Below are 20,459 nucleotides of genomic sequence, written 5' to 3' on the forward strand. Positions count from 1 at the left end.
CAACTTCTTTCTAATGTTTTCAAAATTTTGCTGAGATGAGTTCTCTTCAGAACCAGACTTCCACTTCACTGCTGTATTAGAGTTAAAACAGAACAGCAGTTGTTACAGTGGCAAGCAGCAGCTAATACAGATTGTCTTAAATCATGTAGACAAGCTATTGGGAAATCACTTTTAATTATTTTAGAGTGCTAACTTAAGTTAGAAATTTGCTTGTAACATAATGTCACCCTGAGTGGAAATATACACACACAGTTGTGGATGTCAATAAAACTCCTATTGAAGAAATGTGCTAGAGTTTCTTTAGAAAATCTTGTAACATTTTCCTTTCTATACTACAAAATTAATTTCGTCATGCTGCAATTGACATTCTAATTGCATCTTCTGTCATCTTTATGTCCTGCATCTCTCCCAAGAATATCTTGTTTTTCAAGGAATCGCAATTTTAGCAAAGAAGCGATAATTTGAAATTAAGTTTCAGTGAGGATCATCTTTACCTTTTGAAATAGAAAATATTACTTCAATCAAGTTTTACTTCATGATCTTTATAGACTGGTGAATCACTTTGGCCTAAATAGGTGGAAACATCAACCTTCCTGCATCATCATGTATCTGACAGTTTGGTTAATTTTATTCTTTTCTTTGCAATTTGAGGAGTTTTCTTCTGTCTTAGAAACTCTTTTGACTCTGTTTCTGCTGCTGTCTCTTTCAGTGGCATCCCAGACTTTGTCACATACTTGATAAACTCCAAATCCTTAAGTCTAGACATTTCAAATGATACTGTAGTGTGAATCATTACAAGGGGTAACATCTAGAAATGCTCCGAGTCTTAGGAGTTTGTTGTTGAAGGGATGACCTCAGTGTGTCTTTAGAAACTCCATGGTAGTATCACTGTAGCCTGGAAACTCCTCTGCTGTTGATGTGCAGAAGTACAGAAGACCTTTTTCTGAAAGAGCTCCAAAGACTGTTTCATGAGAGAGGGGGAAGGAGAGGTGTGTTTGAGACTTTTATCAGAATCCAAGATTTCTTATTGTGTATGTGAAATGCCCAGGAATGTCCTCTTTGAGGAGTGAAAAAAGAATATTATGTTGATGAAAGTAAGTTTCCTGGAGTCAGATTTTTCTTTTTCAGACAAAAAATGTGAATAATTCTCAATGCTTCTGTGTGCAGGAGAGAGCCAAGCACCTCTCTTTCACTTAACACTGATGAGGAAGTTGGAATTATTATACTGTGTATCATTTATAGGTGCTCACCTAGAAGGAGCATCAAAGTGTTTGCAAATTTGTCTACTGCTACTCAGAAAGCTGTACAAGAGCTGTGGTGAATCCCACCACGTTAGGACATTGTAGGCATCAAAACTTACATATTTAACGAGATAGGGCACAGTATGCAGTAGATGTCTTGAAGATTCAATTCTATTAAACACAGTGGAGTAACCCAAAGTATTGAGGTTCCTCACAGAATTGTATCGTTATTGGATTAAAGCCAGAAAAACAGATTCTGTTTCTGCCCTGTAATACGTCACAGCCTTTCTCTGAGACTGAATCACCTAAATGCAAATTTATTTGTATTTACCACAGCCTTGCACAGTGATGAACTTCTCTAATCACTCTGTTGTATTAGCATCACCCTCCTGGTGTATTTTGTGTTTCATCTGGAAGCTTCTTGTTTCTATAGGGTGGCTTCAGGAAAATATTAAAATTATGCCACAGGCAATGCGTATGAAAACTTCTGTGTGAAGAATAAAAGTACCAAGTGTTATTCAATATCTATGAACAACAGGCTATTGTCTGAACAGGCACCATTCTGCCAAGGACACAAAGATACAGTGTACTGCCTCTTTAGGCATGAATATTCATCGTAGTCTATCCATGACATAAAGTTGATGTTGGTTCATGTCCTTAATTTGTAATGTTTTCTTACAGACAGTGAAATCAGTTATTACTCAGTTTGGAGGCAAATTATTTCCTGAAAAAAAAAAGAAAAAAAAAAAAAAAAAAAAAAAAAAAGGCAATATCTGCATCCTTATTTTTTAATCAATCAATTATTTTGTAGTCATAAAACATTCTGGGGAACATTTATATCCATTTCTAATTCTTTAATAGTTTGATTCTATAAGTGTGTTTTTCTCTGTGTTCAACGTCATTTATTTATTTATTTATTATTTTCCACATTGATAAGCGTACTGATTTTGATCACTTGACAGTGCCTGAAGACTGACAGTGGACATCCTAATATCAATCCAAACTAAAATAGAATAAAACCAGAAATAGAATGTGTTCAAAAAAGGAAGTTTTAAAAAATATATATCAATTGCAAATTTCAAATATTTTCCTCTTTTTAAATAGTTTTTGACTTAAATAATGCTCTTAGTACCAGATATGCAGTTGAATGCCTTTCTTCACTAGCAATGGCACTTGATGTTAGAATATTATTTTTTCTATTCTAATTTTTCTGGCCTTCGACGTGTTCAAGCAGATTGTAAACTACAAGAAAATGATTTTGATGTGATAGGTAATCTTCACAATTAAAAATTAAAAGAAGCATCTTAAAAAAATGAGACATACTGCCTTTATAAGGGAATGAGAACATAACAGATGGATTTACTTCAAATATAAGACTACAGATGTATAGATATGAAAGACCAAATATATTTATGTGGATAAATTGAGCATTCTTGTCGTGGATTATGACTGTGTGAGTTTAAGAAAGACTCGTTACTTCTAAGGTGGAAGAAATTCATTGGTTTTATCTCAAATACTGGCTTACTTTTACAAGTTTCTTCACAATATAATTTGATAACCTAAAAAACTTATTGTAGCACAGTGTATCCACCTGTAAAAACTACTAGTTTTAAAACTACTGACCTCTGTGATGCAAAACATTCACATAAAAGGTGAAGCAAAGTAATACACTCACAGGAAAACGGAACCACTGGAATTGATTCATACACCAAATACTGTATTTAGAGAGCCATAGAAATTTTTAGTAGGTTTAAAAGATCTTTCAGAAATACAGTTTTAAACAAGATAATCACAAGGGCTTGGCTGAGTTATTACACAGTATTTATAATCACCCTGTCCAAGATTCCTTTGGAGAATTTTGAGACAGCTATTTTTAGAGAAATTTGGGTAGTGATGCAATCCTTCATGAAATAATTAGCTTAAAGTCCATTTTTAGAACATCTCAAGAGATTTTGGTAGGAGCATAATATGCTGCTATGTTACTGATTCATTCTGAACTTGGATGCTGCAAGGAAATTTCCCAGTTGCCTCTTTTCAGTTTTGGGATATAGAGCCAAAAATTTAAGTGGAGTTTGCCAAAATGCAAGGTCTTCTAACTCCTTGAGAGCATTTTATTTTTCTTCTCAAAACATGAAATTAGAATCCATTCCAGCATTTTCAAGACTGCAGGTGTACAGAATATTCTGGCCAGAGGCAAAGCTGGTGTTTGGCAGTGTTCTCTAGTCTATTAGTTCACTACTCTATATTTCATCACATGAACGTATTGCTAATGAAACAAAAAGGGTGAGAAACAATCAAGGAATTTTAAAAATCCGTGTAACCACAGTTTCTCAACAAATTAACCACTAGCAATATTTCCTCATGCATGCAATACATCGAAGTATTTCTTACTAATTAACATGCAAATATTTCAAAGAAAGCTTTCAACAGCAAATGAGAAAAATGGAATTGAAAGCAGCATGTTGCATTACATATACTGTTCTGGTTAAGTACATTAGAAATAGTGCTAATGTGATATTGTGGTGGTGACATCAAGCACTCAAGAATAACCAAATTCTCCAAGTTACATTACCCTGTTAGAGCAATTTAGAGTGATGTGTTGCATTGTGTATTTTATAGTATTAAAATTGTTTTTATAGTACATTATAAGAAAAAAGAATAGGATTAGATGTTGCAATTGCGATTATTCTGGCTGCTCAAAATATTTAAGCCATCTAATGTTAAACAAGTTTGGGAACAAACAAGTCTTGCAATGCTTTCTTACAGTGTCTGTAGACGTCACCATCTGTAGACCTCATGATCTGTGGCACTGTTAAGGTTTTGAGTCAGTTCCAATCACTATTGCTTCTGTTTCTGATGTCAGACTGGTTTTTTTCTTTGTTTGTTTGTTTTTTAATTTCTGAATGTCACAGGTGGAAATGCTTTAGGAGTGCAGAATACTACTTTTATTACCACTACTACTTTTTTGCTGCTGCTACTATTATTATATTTTGGGGGGTTCTGTTGGATGAAAGGCTCGACAGGAGTCAGCAGTGCACGCTTGCAGCCCAGAAGACCCCAACTGCATCCTGGGTCAGAAGAGGTGTGACCAGCAGGTCAAGGGAGGTGATTGTCCCCCTATACTGCCCTTGTGAGACCCCACCTAGAATACTGCATCCAGGTCTGGGGTCTCCCTTACAAGAAAGATACGGACCTGTTGGAGCAAGTCCAGAGGCAGGCCACAAAGATGATCAGAGAGCTGGAGCACCTCTCCTATGAGAAGGGCTGAGAGAACTGGGGCTGTTCAGCCTGGAGAAGAGAAGGCTCTGGGGAGACCTCATTGTGGCCTTTCAGTGCTTAAAGGGGTCTTATAAAAAGGATGGAGAAGGACTCTTTACTCAGGTAGATAATGATAGGACAAGGGGGAATGGTCTTAAACTAACAGAGGATAGATTTAGATCAGACATTAGGATGAAATTCTTCACTGTAAGGTTGGTGAGGCACTGGAACAGGTTGCCAAAAAAAACTTGTGGATGCTCCATCCTTGGAGGTGTTCCAGACCAGGTTAGATGAGGCTCTTGGTAACCTGATCTAGTGGGTGGCATCCCTGCCTATGGCAGAGGGTTGGAGTTAGATGATCTTTAAGACCCCTTCCAACCCAAGCCATTCTATGATTCTATAATTGTTATTAAATACACAGCTCTTCAGAGGCAGATTTGTTGTACTGTTGAGTCTAATGTTACTTCACAGAAACATAGGATTTGTGTTTGAAGCCATTCATGTGGGTACTACAGACATGTTTGGCCACTGAGCCTTTGTTTCCCTCTTCTGTTTACTGTCATAATATTGGTCTTTGTCAAGCTTTGTCTGCACCTCACTGTGAACAGCAGAGTAGTCTGAGATCTTTAGTTGTAGGAGTTTTATGCTATGCAAGTTGTTTCATTTTGACAGGTAAGAGCAAATATTCAAATATTTTTTATATCGAATTTTCATATTAGGAAAATCAGATTTTTTTTTCCCGATTCTCAATGTGGCAAAATGTCTATTAATCTCTGACTTTTAATAATGTACAATTATATCAATGTGTTGAAATTTTTATTTATTTTTTATTGCATACAATGGAAGAAATGTAGTAATTTCAACTAGTTTTTGTATATGATACAAATGTACAAATGAGAAAGCTGGACTTGGTAATGAAATTGCAAAAATTACAACTGAAATGAACTATTCAGACCTTGAAGACAATTAGTGCTACTAACCATACAGTTGCAGTTTCAAAGGTCCTGCTTTGTTACTGAAATTTCTGATTGACGTCTGGTGTTAAATAATCACTATAGGGAAGTATCACAGAATCCAGAATGGTTGAGGTTGGAAAGGATCTCTGGAGATCATGTAGTCCAACCCCCTGCCAACCATGTTGCACAGGATCGCGTCCAGGCGGTTTTTGAATGTCTCCAAAGGAGACTCCAAAATCTCTGGGCAAGTATGTTTTCAATGGGTTATTTCCTGTTCTAAAACAACAACACCAAAACCAACCAAACAAAAAATCCCTCCAGCCAGAGAACCCTACCTTCTTATGTTGTTCTTCTGCATTTACTGGGACGTGGCGTGGGATGTCCTCAGGCAGCTGCTATTTCAGAGCCTTAATTATGCTTTTTAACCCACTTCTTTGTGTCTGTGTTCTTACATACTTTTATGTAATTACCAGGTTTAGTAGTAGGTCTCTGACAAATACTTTTAGCATGACTCTAGCCTACACGTTACTTAGTATGCTGTATTATTACAAGATATTTCCTGTGCTTCAAGCCATACTTTTAATTCACAAAACTTAAAAAGGCTTGAAAAACACAAACTCTAAATGCAGGGACCACTACAGAGAAGTCAGGAGAACCATGTTCAAATCAACATAACTTCAATTACAAGTGTGAAGAAAGCAGAAATTTGGTCTTAGTACGTCATATAAGCATCTGCTTACGCCTGTTCTGTGTGCCAAGCATCTAATATCCCCACTGCTGTTTGTGAGAAGGCTACTATCCTTCAGCTCATGAAGAGGGAGACTTATGTGCTCTGACTTCTTATCTTTCAGGATAAGATAAATCCTGTAATCTTGCAAAGCAGTAGGTCTAATTGTTGTTAATATCAGTTAAATAGTACTCTAATTGAAAAAAATGAAATATATGTAGAACTTTTATGCTCACATTCAACAACAAATTATCAGATCAAAGTCTTTGCCAAGATCTGTATTGGAAACTGCTTTACACTTATTATTTCTCTCAGCTTTAAATAGATAGGTTGTTTTCATCGTGTTTGCTTCCAGGCAGATAAAGATAAGGGATTCTTTGCTTTTTGTCTTTTTCATGACCATTTATTTCTTCTATGCCACTCAGGCTTCATTTAGTCTAACGCTTTCTCCAGTGTTCTTTCTGTATCACATTGGTTTACTTCTGTTTTATGACATACGTTAAGATACCTTCAGAAAAATAATTAAAGTAGTTAATCTGCCAAACTTATTTGGTGTCACTTTTTGGAAAAAAGCAATTGTTTTTGACTGTTTCTAGTCTTCCTGTATTTTTGCTTCATTACAAATGAAATATTTAACAACATTTTTATCTCTGGTAATATTGCCTCACAGGAGTCAGAGCATCTAATTTGACCAACATTGTATTTCACCTAGGAGGAGGTGGTTGGATTTCCTGAAAACTTGGAAACTTTTTGGTACTGCTTCTGAAACTATTCTTTATACTGTGAAACTGGAGACAAACAGGGCCTAAAGGCAGACAGGGAGTGAGAATAAGTGTTTTGTTTACATGCATGTCACAAGTGATAAGAATTGTAAGATTTTCATGTTAAACATCACATGAATTAGATTTACTATATGACTAGATATAGATGGGAAAAGGAAGAAAAAAAAAATCTTTTCTAGCATAAAAACATCACTGTTCTTTACTTCATATGCAATGGTTGTAGCATTAATGAGGTTAAAAAAAAAAAAAAAAGGAAAGGAGAAGAGTTAAGTAAGTAGCCAAACTTTTCTACAGTACACTATCATGCATACTTTTAACCTGCATGCATTCTATCCCTCCCTTTCCACACTATATCACGAAAAAAAACACCACACATGCTTATTAGCCCATTTGGAATTTTAATAGGGGAAAAAATTAATTGTGTTCTAAAACTGAGGGGGGAAACAAAGCAGCAAAACCCTTGTCCAAATAGAGCTAAGAGTAGGAATATGAGGATAGATTATATTACAGGGATGTTATAAAAGAAAATGCATAATTAAAACACTCAGTAAAACATAGCTCTAATCCACAGTGATGCATTCTAATACTCATATGGTTATGATTATGATAGTTTTTTTTAACATCTGGAGTTCTTAGTTACCATACTGTTATGTTCTCATTATCTTTTAGTTACTGGTGTGTGCTTGCAAACATATTCATAATTTAGTACATAAAAACTCACTGCATAAGCAAAGAAAACCACCACCAAGGAAACAAAACCAACCTTGAATATTGTCATATATTTGTAATTATTAAGACAGTGTAATTTATTTTGCATGTGATTAACATTATGGTGCTAGAGTTATGCTGTTAGAAGTAGCCTGAATAATTAGCATGAAGTATTCCAGAGCTTGAATACTTAACACAAATTGAAGTCCATCTTTTTATGTAGCTGTAGAATTGGCAAGAAGTCCTTCAGAGCAATGGCCAAGTAACAGATCTTTTAACTTGTAGAAAAAGGTCACAAGTCCATCTGTCAAAACCATAGGTGGATGATATATTTTAATGGTTTGTCTCATTGAATTGTGTTAATTCAAGAAATGTGCTACCATTAAAAAGAATTGAGCACGGTCTCAAGGTTTGGCTCTTTTAAAATAATGATATTGGGTTATTTTATTTTATTTTATTTTATTTTATTTTATTGCGTCAGCTATGTAACTAGTGAACCAGCTTGCACATATCAAGGAGGTTAAGCAAAAGAAGTTTGGACTGAAACTTTGCAATGGAATCTCTCTTAAATCTTCTTTCTAGTTATCAAATTAGGCCAATTTGATTTAGTATCAAATCACTTATGCAGAATGCATGTATCCCTACTATGTCCAAGATGCTCAGAGAGGGTGGATTGAAATGACAGTGATGTTGAGCATGTTTTTTAAAGGCTCCAAAGTTGGAATTTGAATTTTTTTTTGATCTCAGAAAAATATGTGAAGTGATGAGACAACAGAGATGATACAAATGGAAAGTTGCTGAAGAGTAAAATAATAATCAAAAGAAAAGTCATTAGGCTTTAGAAATACAGGCTTACATGGCATATACTTCTAATTTTCAATGTGGTCTATGATGGTTTCATTGTTTTGATGCAACCTATGACTTCATGGTTCTTAGAAGTCATCATGATGGTTACTTCGAAACACAGCAATCACTTCTGAAAAGCCCTTTGTAGCTACTTTTCAAGACTGTCTTCTTCTGTTACATAAGCATATAAATCCACTTTTAGAATATTTTTATTATTTAATGAAATATATACTGTTTTTGTAAAGTCTTCATTTCATGCAAACTGAGAGTGCTTAAACAAACTGAGTGACAAATGTGATGTGGTGAACTTTAAAGGTATTTGAGGCCAAGTACAGCATTTGTTGTCCAATATTTAAGTATAGGTAAGATATCAAATAACAAAACAGCTACAAATTGTATTCTATGGCTGTTAACAATCTCTGTGCTGTGCAGCAGTAGGAATAATTAGAAATCCATCACTTGTCTTCAAATAACAGATTTCAAAGAATGTGCAAAAATACTGTTTTGACATGAAAATTAATTTTATTTGGAGAGAATAAATACAGAACTGGATCATTTAGCAAACATTTTGTTAACCCTCAGCTAACAAGAATTCAGGCCCGAAGCACTGGATTCAAACTGAAAAAAACAATTGCAGTTGCACATGCTTTCGTGCAATCCAAATGAATTCCACTAGGTTTATGTAACTACTGGATAAACTCGATGAACTATATAGTCTTATGTACACAGCTTTTTAGATTCTTACCTTCTGGATTTCAAGGTGTTTTTTGTTTGTTTGTTTTAAGATTATATTAGTATTTTCTGAAATGCTGTGTTAGGAAAAAAAAAAAAGCTCAAATTAAATCATTTATTTGTAAAAAATCAGGAAAAATAGAACTAAACATCTGCCACATGAAGATGTCAAAGTATTTGTGGAAGTATTATTTTCAAATAGTGAGATTGCAGGACATAGAGGTTCTGTGATGTTGAAGATGCTAAACAAGAGGCCATTGCAGATTCTAAGCTAGAAGGTGAGTCTCTAGATTTTAAATTTCATGCTTTTATTACACTCCAGGACCTCCCCAGTATAGCTTGCAGGTCTTATATGTACCTTCTTCCCATATTGTACAGGGAAAAATCCTAACCTATTGAAAGGGAATATTCTAGAAATGTTTCAAATTCCTTTTAGTGAAGAGGGATTGAGAAGAAAATCCAAAGGAAAGTAATAGCTGTTGAATGGCATTACACCTATATCCCAAAGCAACAAATCTTCTATTTCTCCTCATTTGAACCTCATTCATGAGTTTCATTGTTAACTTGATCCAGATGACAGATCAAAGCATAGCTGCCTATTGCCACCTTGCTAAAATATTTTTAAAAGACAGTTTTAATATTATAGTTTTACAGTTACAGATTGTTGTTAAGCTATTGAGTCTGTTACTAGTCAATCAAAGACTTTCATTTCACTTCTGTAGATCCTTACTTAAACTCTACAGAATTTTAGAAGGACAAGAAATATCTGTCAGTTTTCTTACAGATCTTGATCATAAATTCCTTGGTAAGTGAGTTAAAAATTCAGTTACACATACCATTCATGACCTTGACAGCTTAGCAAATAGTGATACTGAATGATCAAAGACAACTGTTTCAAGCCCTAAGGGTTAATATACCTGTTCACCTAGCTTTAAGCAACTTTTAATTCCTCTATCTTTCCTTTATTTCAAAATGGATGTAGCATTTATTGACTGCATTCAATAAATTTAAAGCAAAAAAAAAGTGGAAATTTTTTCAGGATAAAACTAATAAGGCTATAGAGAGTCTGTAAGAGATGCAGTTAATGAATTGTTGCATTTTACAAGTTTACTTTTTTTTTTGTTTCCTAAGATAAAGCCAAATTAAAACTTGTTCCATCTCAGGTGTGGGCCTGGTGTTCACCAGACATTTTCGAAAACAAACAACATAAACAACTGGGTATGATAATTTTGCTGCCAGAGATACAGCTTTTCAGCATATGATGAATGATCAAAACAGGAAATTAAAATTTGTAGCTTATCTAATTGAGGTAAGAACCCAAAACCAAGTTGAAATATACACTGAAAAGTGGCAGGCAAAAGTAACAGAGCTTCATGTTCCTCGTCTTTTAATTATTTTTGTATCAAATGTGTTCCATAAAGGAAATGTTAGAGTTACTGTTAGAGTTTGCAAATTCATCCTGGTATGCTAAATTGAAACTAAATTGTTTCAGATTCATGCTAAGAATAGAATTTAGGATTCTTCTGCCAGTGTCTGAGTTAGAATACAATGCACTTCCACTGGCAGAGTTAAAAAGGAATGAAATAGGAGAGAGGTTTGGAAACCTCAGCCTTGAGAAAATACTTGAGACCACTGAGACCCCATCCTTTGCAAGTCAAATGGATCACTGATACCTTTCTGGGCTCCCCTGAGTGACACACCCACTTCTAATTTCAGAAAATCTGGCCTATGCTGCAGCTCATCATTCTTACAGCCATTAGTGAAACTGGTTTCATTTTGCCAGAATAAGTTAAAATCAAGAAATTCCCTAAGCATTTGTGGGTCTAAAGGCTTTGCTGTCTTTCCTGTATAAAGGAATTGGTCATATGTACATAAATATATATGTGTGTGTATATTTATATACATCGGCACACATAAAAACATATATCTAAAACTAAAGCAATAATACACTGGACAATAGGACTAATTGAGTGCATATCTCTGTATTGTGGTCACAGAAGATGATTGCTGAAGTCACTGAGGAGGAAATGTAATTTTTCAACATAAAAGCCCATGACTTCCAACAGGTCATTTCTGTCTATGCTGCTGAACTTGAAATTTATTCTCTCCCTTTGTTTAAAGTAGTCCATGTCTTCAAGGTAGATTGCAAAAAAAATCAATCTGCTATATTTTGGAGAAAAGATGACAATGAGTATGAAAGAAGATGTGGTGTGTAATGAAGTTCTGACTCAACATTTATTTAGGATTTCATCATGTCTTTGAAAGATAGTAGCATCTTGGTTCATGTTTGTCTCTAGAAAATTACTGGTAAAGAATGACCTCCACTGTAGGAAATCAGTAGATGTGATCTTATGCTGACTTGGTTAGATCCAATATACACAAGGCAATCATATTAGAAAAAGAAGAATACTGTAGAAAAAAAGATCAATGGTTATCATAAATGGAAACAAACAATGGTGCTATGTATAGGTCACCAAAATTTTGCAAATGCATATTCTTCAGAATTCTATTTGACACGGCAGTTGATAGAGAGAAGTTTCAGGAAGCTGTATAGTATTGTTACCTGTAGTCTGATGTGAGTCAATGGATTTGTAATTGAAATTGTAAGAATGATTTCTTCACAGAATATTCCATAATTTTAATTAGTGGTGCATATGGAGATTTCACAATATTTTAGGTTTAAAGGCCTAATTTATAAGCCTCATGCAGGCTAGGGTAGCTCTCCAGATACATCTTCATCAAACCCGTAACTTCTGTTTCAGCTGTAATATACCAGTGAGAACACAACAGGAAGAAATAAAAGAATATTTAATTTGTTCAACTTGAAAAAAGTATATATTTTCCTCAAGAGTGACGTAACTTTGTTTTGGATGACCTCCTGTTAAGTGTACACAGGACAGACTTGGTCTCATCATTGGGAAAAAGAATGTGCCATGGCTGCTTTTTTTCTTTCTTCCTTTTTTTTTTTTTTTCCCTTCTAGGTCTTTCCTATTATATATGGGACTGACAGCATTTCTTAATCAGGAACTGGATGGAGATTTTGGGGTGGAAGCACACAGGAATCGTACTTTACACAGAAACAGGCTAACGCTGCTGCTCTTCTAGCTGCTTGTGCTTGATGCTTTTAAATGTTGCACTGAAGAGTCCGTTAGGGGCTTGACGAAGTTACACTAGACTGTGAATTAGGAGGTTCTTAACTACAAAGAGATTCAATTATCCATTGCAAATATCCATGTTAGTATCTGAGTATACTCTGATGATGGAGTATAACAGCCTGATTGGGAAGCAGATATATTTTGACCACTGCAAAGGCAGAAATGTTTAACTATTTGAGAATGTCTGCTATGTAGTAGTGGACGCAGCAGACAACTTAAAAGCTAATTCCTCCCTAAGCCACTGATGCTATTCATCCCATAGTGAACACTGTTACCTAATAAACTGAAAACAAAAATTGATTCTGAGCAAGCTCATGAAAAAACTGTGGAAAAAACATGAGTATCTTAACATATACATCAGGAAGATGCCTACTCTTTACACCGCCTTTGAATTGAGGGTGGTTTTCACCTAAAAAGTATTAAATTCATAGCAAGGGGCTATCCAGACTGCCAGGAGGGGTTGCTGTCAGCCCTCTAATTTGATTTCAAACTTCAATTAAAAAAAAAAAAAGAAAAAAATAGTTTTCAAGCTCTGTAATAACTACTTGTTGGGATTAGATTTTGAGAGAAAAATGTGAGTAAAATTTTGAACTATATAAAGAACTATTTTCGATTTGGGGTTATTCTTGCAAAGTAGTAGATGATGCAGATTAGATACGGCACAGTTTAAATGTATGTGCCAGCATCATTCAAATTTTCATGAATTGCATGTTCCAGGACTGGGTTTCCAGATCATCCTAAAAAGCCTTATTTAGGAATCTGCAGTGCTTTTGAAAGTAATATAAGAAAATGTCTCATATATTTCTGAACAGGAAATTTTCAGGCATGCTGAAGATGGTGCAGGAGATTATGGCGTTGCCAAGTCAGTAGGTGGTACTTTTCCCCCAAGTCAGTACTGGAATGATATTCAAATGTGTTGACATGGAACCCTGAGCAGGGGCAGTTAATGTTTGTCTGATAAGCCAACGTCCTAAAACATGGTCAATAAAATCCTTTTTTATGTGTTGGGTGTGTGCTTGTATGTGTGGGGGTGTGTAAAGCCCTGGTGTCTTGAATGAGTTCCAGTGTGGTTAATTAATTTCTTCCTCAAATAATAATATACACGGCATTTCAATGCCTACTAAGAATTAAAAGAGTTAGCAAGGGAAGTGTATGGAAGTAATATTTCAGAATTTTGTTTAGAAGGAGCTGAAAAGGATTGTATTTTTCCTCTGTTTAATTTTCTGGATGGCTTTAGTTTTGTTCCTCCTCCAGAAATCATTCTGCTTATCCTTAAAAGTCTTGCTTTTAAAAGTTTGAATCATATCATGTTTTGTACTGCTAAAGTGAAAGCTAAGCATATCTGGAAAACAGAGTTCACTGTTGAAGTGAACATCTCTCTTTGACAGCAGCTAAATTGAAGAGAGCAGAAACTCAAAATCCTATTAGTTGTCATTGTGAAGCACTAATAAAAAGAAAAAGCTATTAAAAATATTTGGTATAATTTTAAGGAATGAACGGCAATAAAATGTTATGTAAATGTTTGGATGGTTTGATGATCATATCAGTTGAAAGCAAATCCTAATTTCCTATTTCTTATACATTTTGCTTCCAGAACAGGACGACTAAGGGAACCCTACTGCAGCATTAACAGTTTCTTTGTGCAGATTTTACTGCAATCTGGCATCCAAAAGGAGGAAACATTAGAAGTGGTTTATTTATATTTCAGCACCAAATTAGAAAGATGACATCATTCATTTACAGTTCTTATCCCATGACACGTCTAATCCCCAACACCTCATTACAGGGGACACTTTCAGGATTGCATATATCATCTTGTTTAACTTTTGCATTCTTTTATGGAATACAGTTGAAAGGTAGGAAATTTAAGGCTGTTCATTGATAAGAAAATAAACTAATAAAATCTTAGGAGCTTCCCCAAAGAGGCAGGATATTACAGTGTTTACAGTAAGTGGGTTATTATTTGTCTATTAGTTCTCCATCTTTTCCACTCTTGTTCAAAAAGCCATCCTCTTTGAATGTAAAGACAAACAGGCTAACTATAATGAGTCACATTTTTTTTAATTTTTTATTTTGCATTTTTTTTGTTTTTTGTAAAATCAGTAGAAATTCATAGCTGAAATTCATACAGGTCTATGCTTCTATTATCCATGATGGAGAAAATGGAATGATCACAACTGTGCAGAAAGTAGTGTTAAAAAACATAAAAAGACACCATACAGTGCCAGCGCAATTCCTGTTCGAAAGAATCTACTACTTGACCTGTGGAGGAAATCTATTCTGTAACCCACTGAGAAGACGCTCTTCTATTGCTATAGCGATGCCCATAAAGAGTCTAACAGTGGCTAAAGCATGCACACATCCAATCTGTGACTGTTCCTCTATTGTTATTATGAACGTCTTATGATTTTTCTTTCTAATCTTAACTTGAACTGAGTGCAAGTGCCCTCCTATAAAATAGTTTGTCCCCCTAATGGTGGTAATGTGAGGTGCTTGAGAAGCATTATGGTAGTTCAAAATAAAAATAATTAATTATTAATTAATTAATAATTAGCAATAATTAATAACCTTAGGATTTTGTGTTAACCCTGTGGCTCATAGTTTTCCTCACATTAGATTCTGTTATTTTGAAATATTTTGTAATAATATTTAGTTTTCGCTCTCTTTTTTTTTTTTTCATTCAGAACTCTTTTCTACTTCAGCAAATTCATTAAAATCAGGGAATTTAATGGCAATCTTTTAGTTTTTACATTTTCTATATTAATTTATTAAATCAGTGAAATTTTCCAAACAGAGATATGGTATGCGATTGTTCTCATAGGATAATCCATTTAGGAAGTAAATTTACCACATATATCCCATGGACATCTCCAGTTGGAATGCAGTTAGACCTGCTAGCGTAGAAATAAAACCGAATAAATGAGTCATGTTTAAATTCATCTGTTTAATTTGGTCCTTTGGAACTGATTAGTTTGGGCAAAATCCTGGGGTAATGTGTTTTGACAGCATCCTCATTGGAGTTAATATGCATCCTGCCACCTTGGAGCATGGGTAGAACTGTGACTTCTTGCAATTGACTTCAGACTCTTATCTTTAATGTCCTCCAAAGTGTCTCTGTGCAAAGTAGGCATGTTTGTGCATGACCTACTGAAGTGGCGTCCTCATAGAGAATTGACACAAAGTAGATAATGCTCCTTCAAGTGCAACCTTTCCCCTGCAGAAGAAATGTGTCAGGGTTCAGATTAGTTTTTTGAAGATGACATTAAGCGTCTTTAGACTGCTATTCCTTTCAGCCATCTACTTAATACTAATTGTATGCCTTGAATTGATTCTTCAAATTTTGGAAGAGGTCTTTGAGAGCTGATGGCATTTTTTCTTGGTTTTATCAGTTTAAGTAAGTAAAACTTGATTGGAAGTTAACAAGTTTGCCTGAGACAGCCTTCAGTGCTACTAACAGAAAAAAAGTGCTGTCTCCACTGGTATTGGGCAAGCAGGTAGTAAGATAGTCTTGGTTCTATGACTAAGGTTTGGGATATTCCAGTCTGCATATTTCATGGTATGGAATAGTTGTAATACTGATAAAGGGAAATGATATGTCTTGTTACCTCATGGTGACATCAATTTCATTATCTGTATGAGGCAGTAGCTTAAGCATAGATCTTGTTTTAAAGATTTATATCTAAGACTTACTTTCATTCGGTCCCATAATCACTTATTTGTCTAAGTGTCTGTGTCTGTATCAACTAGACTTAAGATTATTTTAACTTGCTGTTTAGCAGGGTGATCCTGGCATACAACTAAAAAAATAGCTAATATTTAGCTTTTTGCATAACTATTCATTATTGTTGTTGACTTGCCTCAGTAGATAACTATATATATTTTTAGAACACATAATATTCCTGTTGGTGAATTTTTGCAAGTTAATTAGTGAGACATAGTAATAGATTGAAGAAAAAAAAAGACAAATGTTCTAAAATATCAAATTTAGAGAAGTTGAATGTTTGTTGACGCCCTTCAAACACAACATCCTTGATCATATCCTTTCCCGACTTCTTTGTGCAATTCTATATGTGAAAACTGAGACAGATGTGTTCACATGCTTTGTTATCTTTTTCTGTTTCTGTTTCCTTTTCTTCATGAGCCACCAGGCCTGACTTCTATTGTTAGATCCTTGCAGCTACCGAAAAAAGAGTGAAGGAAGAGCTAAGATCTTGCCAAAACAGTATTGAATTAATATATTCCAGCATGTAATAAATTGTCTCCCTTTACATCCTAAATAGACACAAAACAGAATGAAACTGATGGCAGATAACTATGATGACAACCATCACCACTACCACCACCATCACCACCACCACCATCACCGATCTCCTGGGAGGCCACAACACTCCAACCACAGACCTTCTCCAGATCAGGTCAGTCACCTTTTCTCAACTTCAGTTTTACACTTTTACTATTTTGATACTTCAAGGTGAAACAAAAATTCCAAAGAAATAATGAGCAATATAAGTGATATGTTCTTTGAACAGAAATTAATAGGTCTGGTATTTACTTCCATGCCTGAAAGAATCTAAACATTTTGATTTTTTGTCTGGTGCCTTATATTTCTCTTCTCTATCTTTTTTAAAAGTTTCACAGCTATTTTCAGCATTTCGTAATTCAACTTTTAGAGTAGAAAAGCAGTGGAAATTCTCATAACTAGAGTGATTTCAGAAGTATCCACTTTGGGGATTATTTATTTATTTATTTAAGTAAATGTATAAATCATTAGTATCTTAAAACTTATGCAGCTTTTCCCTCTGCCAACTTGTAAACCCCTAGTTCTAAACTGTTTGTGAATATTTTTCTGTTGAAGCTATCAAATATCTGGTATAGTTTAAAATCAAGTGATACATTTTTAACTAGGCATGAAAACAAAATTTCAAGATGTTTTATTTTAAAAATGCTTAATGATTCAGTATCTTCTTATAATATTATCCTTTTTAGAATCCTGTGTTACAGGGCTGTCCTAATAAAATGGTCTTCTAAGGTCTGTAGATTGAGAATGGTGACATTGTTCAATTTGGGAATGGTACAGTGGGAACTGGGAACCTTTTCCCCCAGCAGAAAAACAATCCCTAAGCCTAACAATGTTTTGATTTTGTAAATTTCAATATTTGTTTACAAATAAATACAAATTTTAAATCTAAAACATTTTCTTAAAATACAAAACTCATTTGTTTTTATTGGTAGTAGTTTAGAACGTTAATGAAAGTTAAGTGAAAAGTAAAATGCAGAACTATTAAAACAAGTTGATTGTCACAGTTTTAAAGTAATAACAGTTATACAATATATGTTTGGAATTAAGAGGTCATGATATTCTGTGGTTTATTAGCATTGCAACTGTCCTTTTTAATAATGCAGCATGTTTTTCACATAATGTTGCTGTTCCTTCAGTAGGAAGAAATTTGCTGTGTCCAGTGTGCAACCTCAATTTTATTTTTGATGGGTTTGAAACAGATGTTTCTGAACAGAAAATGCTAGACCTCTTAATTTTGGAAGACCAGATCCACCAAAAACAATGTATCTGTTTTAATTTTATACTTATAATATTGATAATAATGGTATTATTGCTATTATTAACAATTATGTATTGCTATATTATTATAATAGTATAGTTAATAGTTACATTAAGTTATCATAACATTATAGTGTTAAAAACAATTGAATTATTTATCCATCATGTAATTCTATAAATTACACATTATATTGTGTATATACACACCAAAATAGTATTTTAAATTCTAGTGGCAACTTAATCTGTCCCTTCAAATCCCCTTCTGCCAGCAGCCATGTTTTTATGGTCCTTTATTAAGTATATTATAGAATAATGTGTGTGTACATGAACGTGTGTATGTATGTAAAAAAATGCCACACCACAGGGAATACAAATGAAAGAAACTAGCCCTAGGAGATGAAATTTCAAGAAACAAACTTCTATTTTGAAATTAAAATATACATGTAAGCCATGCTGCCAATATGTCATATGTTTCCAGCTGCTACTGCGTGACACTATTCCATTTCAAATTTTAAATTGCTTTGTATGGTGAGCTTGTCAGTTATGGACAGATGCCCTCCTGAAGATGACATTCAAATTTTAAGATAGACTTCTTTTCATGACTTGACTCTCTTAGCATACTACAATGGGTGAGAGTTGAAAACTGTACAAGTCTGGGGAGGAACTCAGTCAGGGTAGGACAAGGAAGAAAGGTATTCGTATATGGATATATCTAGAGTTGGAAAAAACAATCTTTAGAAGCAAATAACTTTTCCAGGTAGGGAACCCTGGGGAAAAATAAAACTTTTTTTTTTTTTTCCTATGAAAAAATCCTTGTGTGCTGTTAAATTCATTCATAATTTCATAATGCCTGGGCTGAAATAAAAGGAAAAAAAAAAACAGTGGTGAAGTTATAACTGAGATGTGTTATATACTTAGTCAGGAATAGGAGACAAATAGGCAAATTAAGCTTTTTAGGATGACCACTAGAGCTCTACTAGCAGCAGGAACTGGTAAGTACAAGAAAGATCAATTTATTGAATACCAACTGAAAAACAAACAAAAAAACAACAACAACAAAAAAATCAAAACCGAAATAACACAAAACCTAGACAATATAACATTGAAGTTCTTGGAACATGTTAAGAACTTTCAGAAAGAAAACTTTCAAAGGATATTAAGGACAACAACTACTATCTAGTTGTAGTTCTGATTCTGATTAACAGAGATAAGTTGGCTGACTGTATATAAGAGAAGGCAAAATATTCTAAAAATGACCATGAAATAAAAGATGTTTTGGCTTTTTGCAAGAAACAGAATGAACAGAACAGAATGAAGGCAAGATGTGGGAAAAAAAAAAAAAAAAGAAAACAACTACCTCTGTGTTACAAGCTAACATTTAGTGAAAGAGACTCTTTTCAATGCACAATAACAGGTTATTCAGAGACAAGAACAGATAAGAAACATAAAAAGAAAAATCTGTATCAAAACTTCTTCAAGAATGTATAAAAAATTAAAAATTATGAATGATGGAAATGGGTGCATGATTAAAGATAAAGTAGACAAGTATAAAGAAGGTATAAAAGGTAGATAGGGATGCAATCAGAAATACTAATATGCAAATAACTAATAATAATAACTGGCAAAAGAATGAAAAGCAGCAAGAAAAGACCCTATAATATAGCAAAAAGGGCAACCTTTCTTGAAAAAAAAGGACACAAGTTGTTTATGCTTATGTGTTCTGGACTTTTTTAATTTAAGTCTTAGTTTAAAAAACAACAACAACAACAAAACTTTAAAAATCTTTAATAACCTTTAATAGTAATTTTGCTATTTAGTGCAGTTACACAACAAGGCACAATTTTCAGGGAAAAATGAGGGATTAAACAATCCATAAATAAAATAGTTGCATTCCCATTGGGAGAAGCCATATATTTTGTTGTAGAGAGTATAAAATATTAGCTGAAGTAGTCTCTGAACTACCTATGATTGTATTCAACAACTCTTATGTTGGACAAAAGGGACCCTAGGAGGATAAAGGCAAACACAGTACTTTACAAGTAGAACATGGGGATTGATTAATCACTTTATTTTACATACTGTAAAAATTATGGAATAAATTATTAATCAGCGAGTCAATAGAAACCCAGTAGTCTCTTTACTGTTAATTTTCAGTAGCTTGGTGTCTGTATCAGACTGCATGATGTTATCGACCTATCTATATATATGTATCTATCCTAATGTTTATCAAATCATGTTATGCTTGCTTTGCTGTTATTTTTCCTAAAAGTTACCTGATCATTTCCTAATCATGTAAATCAACCTGATAGTTGATTACTATAATAAAACAGATAAGCTAGCCTTAAGTTGCATTCTTGAAGGTATGAAATGATGTATCTCTATGCACTCATTTTATTCTTGCACTCTTTCGTAGGTGACAATTTTGGACCACAGTCTAAAACAGGATGCAGGTCTAGATGGCCCTTACATATCATGGCCATTCTAAATTTAGTCTGTA

At 34.1% G+C, this 20,459-nt stretch overlaps 1 protein-coding gene across 16 annotated transcripts in view; it reads left to right on the top strand.

The window, feature by feature from the left end:
- Positions 1 to 20,459, top strand: part of ERC2 (ELKS/RAB6-interacting/CAST family member 2) — a 511,348-nt gene that overhangs the window by 364,381 nt on the left and 126,508 nt on the right. For 15 of the 16 annotated variants that reach the window (XR_005822988.1, XR_005822990.1, XR_005822989.1 and 12 more), the window contains one exon: positions 16,686 to 16,820. The exons of the other annotated variant lie outside the window; for it this stretch is intronic. Coding sequence is in view for 12 of the 15 variants with exons in the window: in XM_040568867.1 (XP_040424801.1) it covers positions 16,686 to 16,820 (135 nt within the window). In the remaining 3 variants the exon portion in view is untranslated. The remainder of the gene's footprint in view (positions 1 to 16,685; positions 16,821 to 20,459) is intronic. 16 annotated transcript variants of the gene reach the window in all.

Source organism: Cygnus olor, chromosome 10 (assembly GCF_009769625.2).
Source record: "Cygnus olor isolate bCygOlo1 chromosome 10, bCygOlo1.pri.v2, whole genome shotgun sequence".
In the NCBI taxonomy this organism is placed as follows: Eukaryota; Metazoa; Chordata; class Aves; order Anseriformes; family Anatidae; genus Cygnus; species Cygnus olor.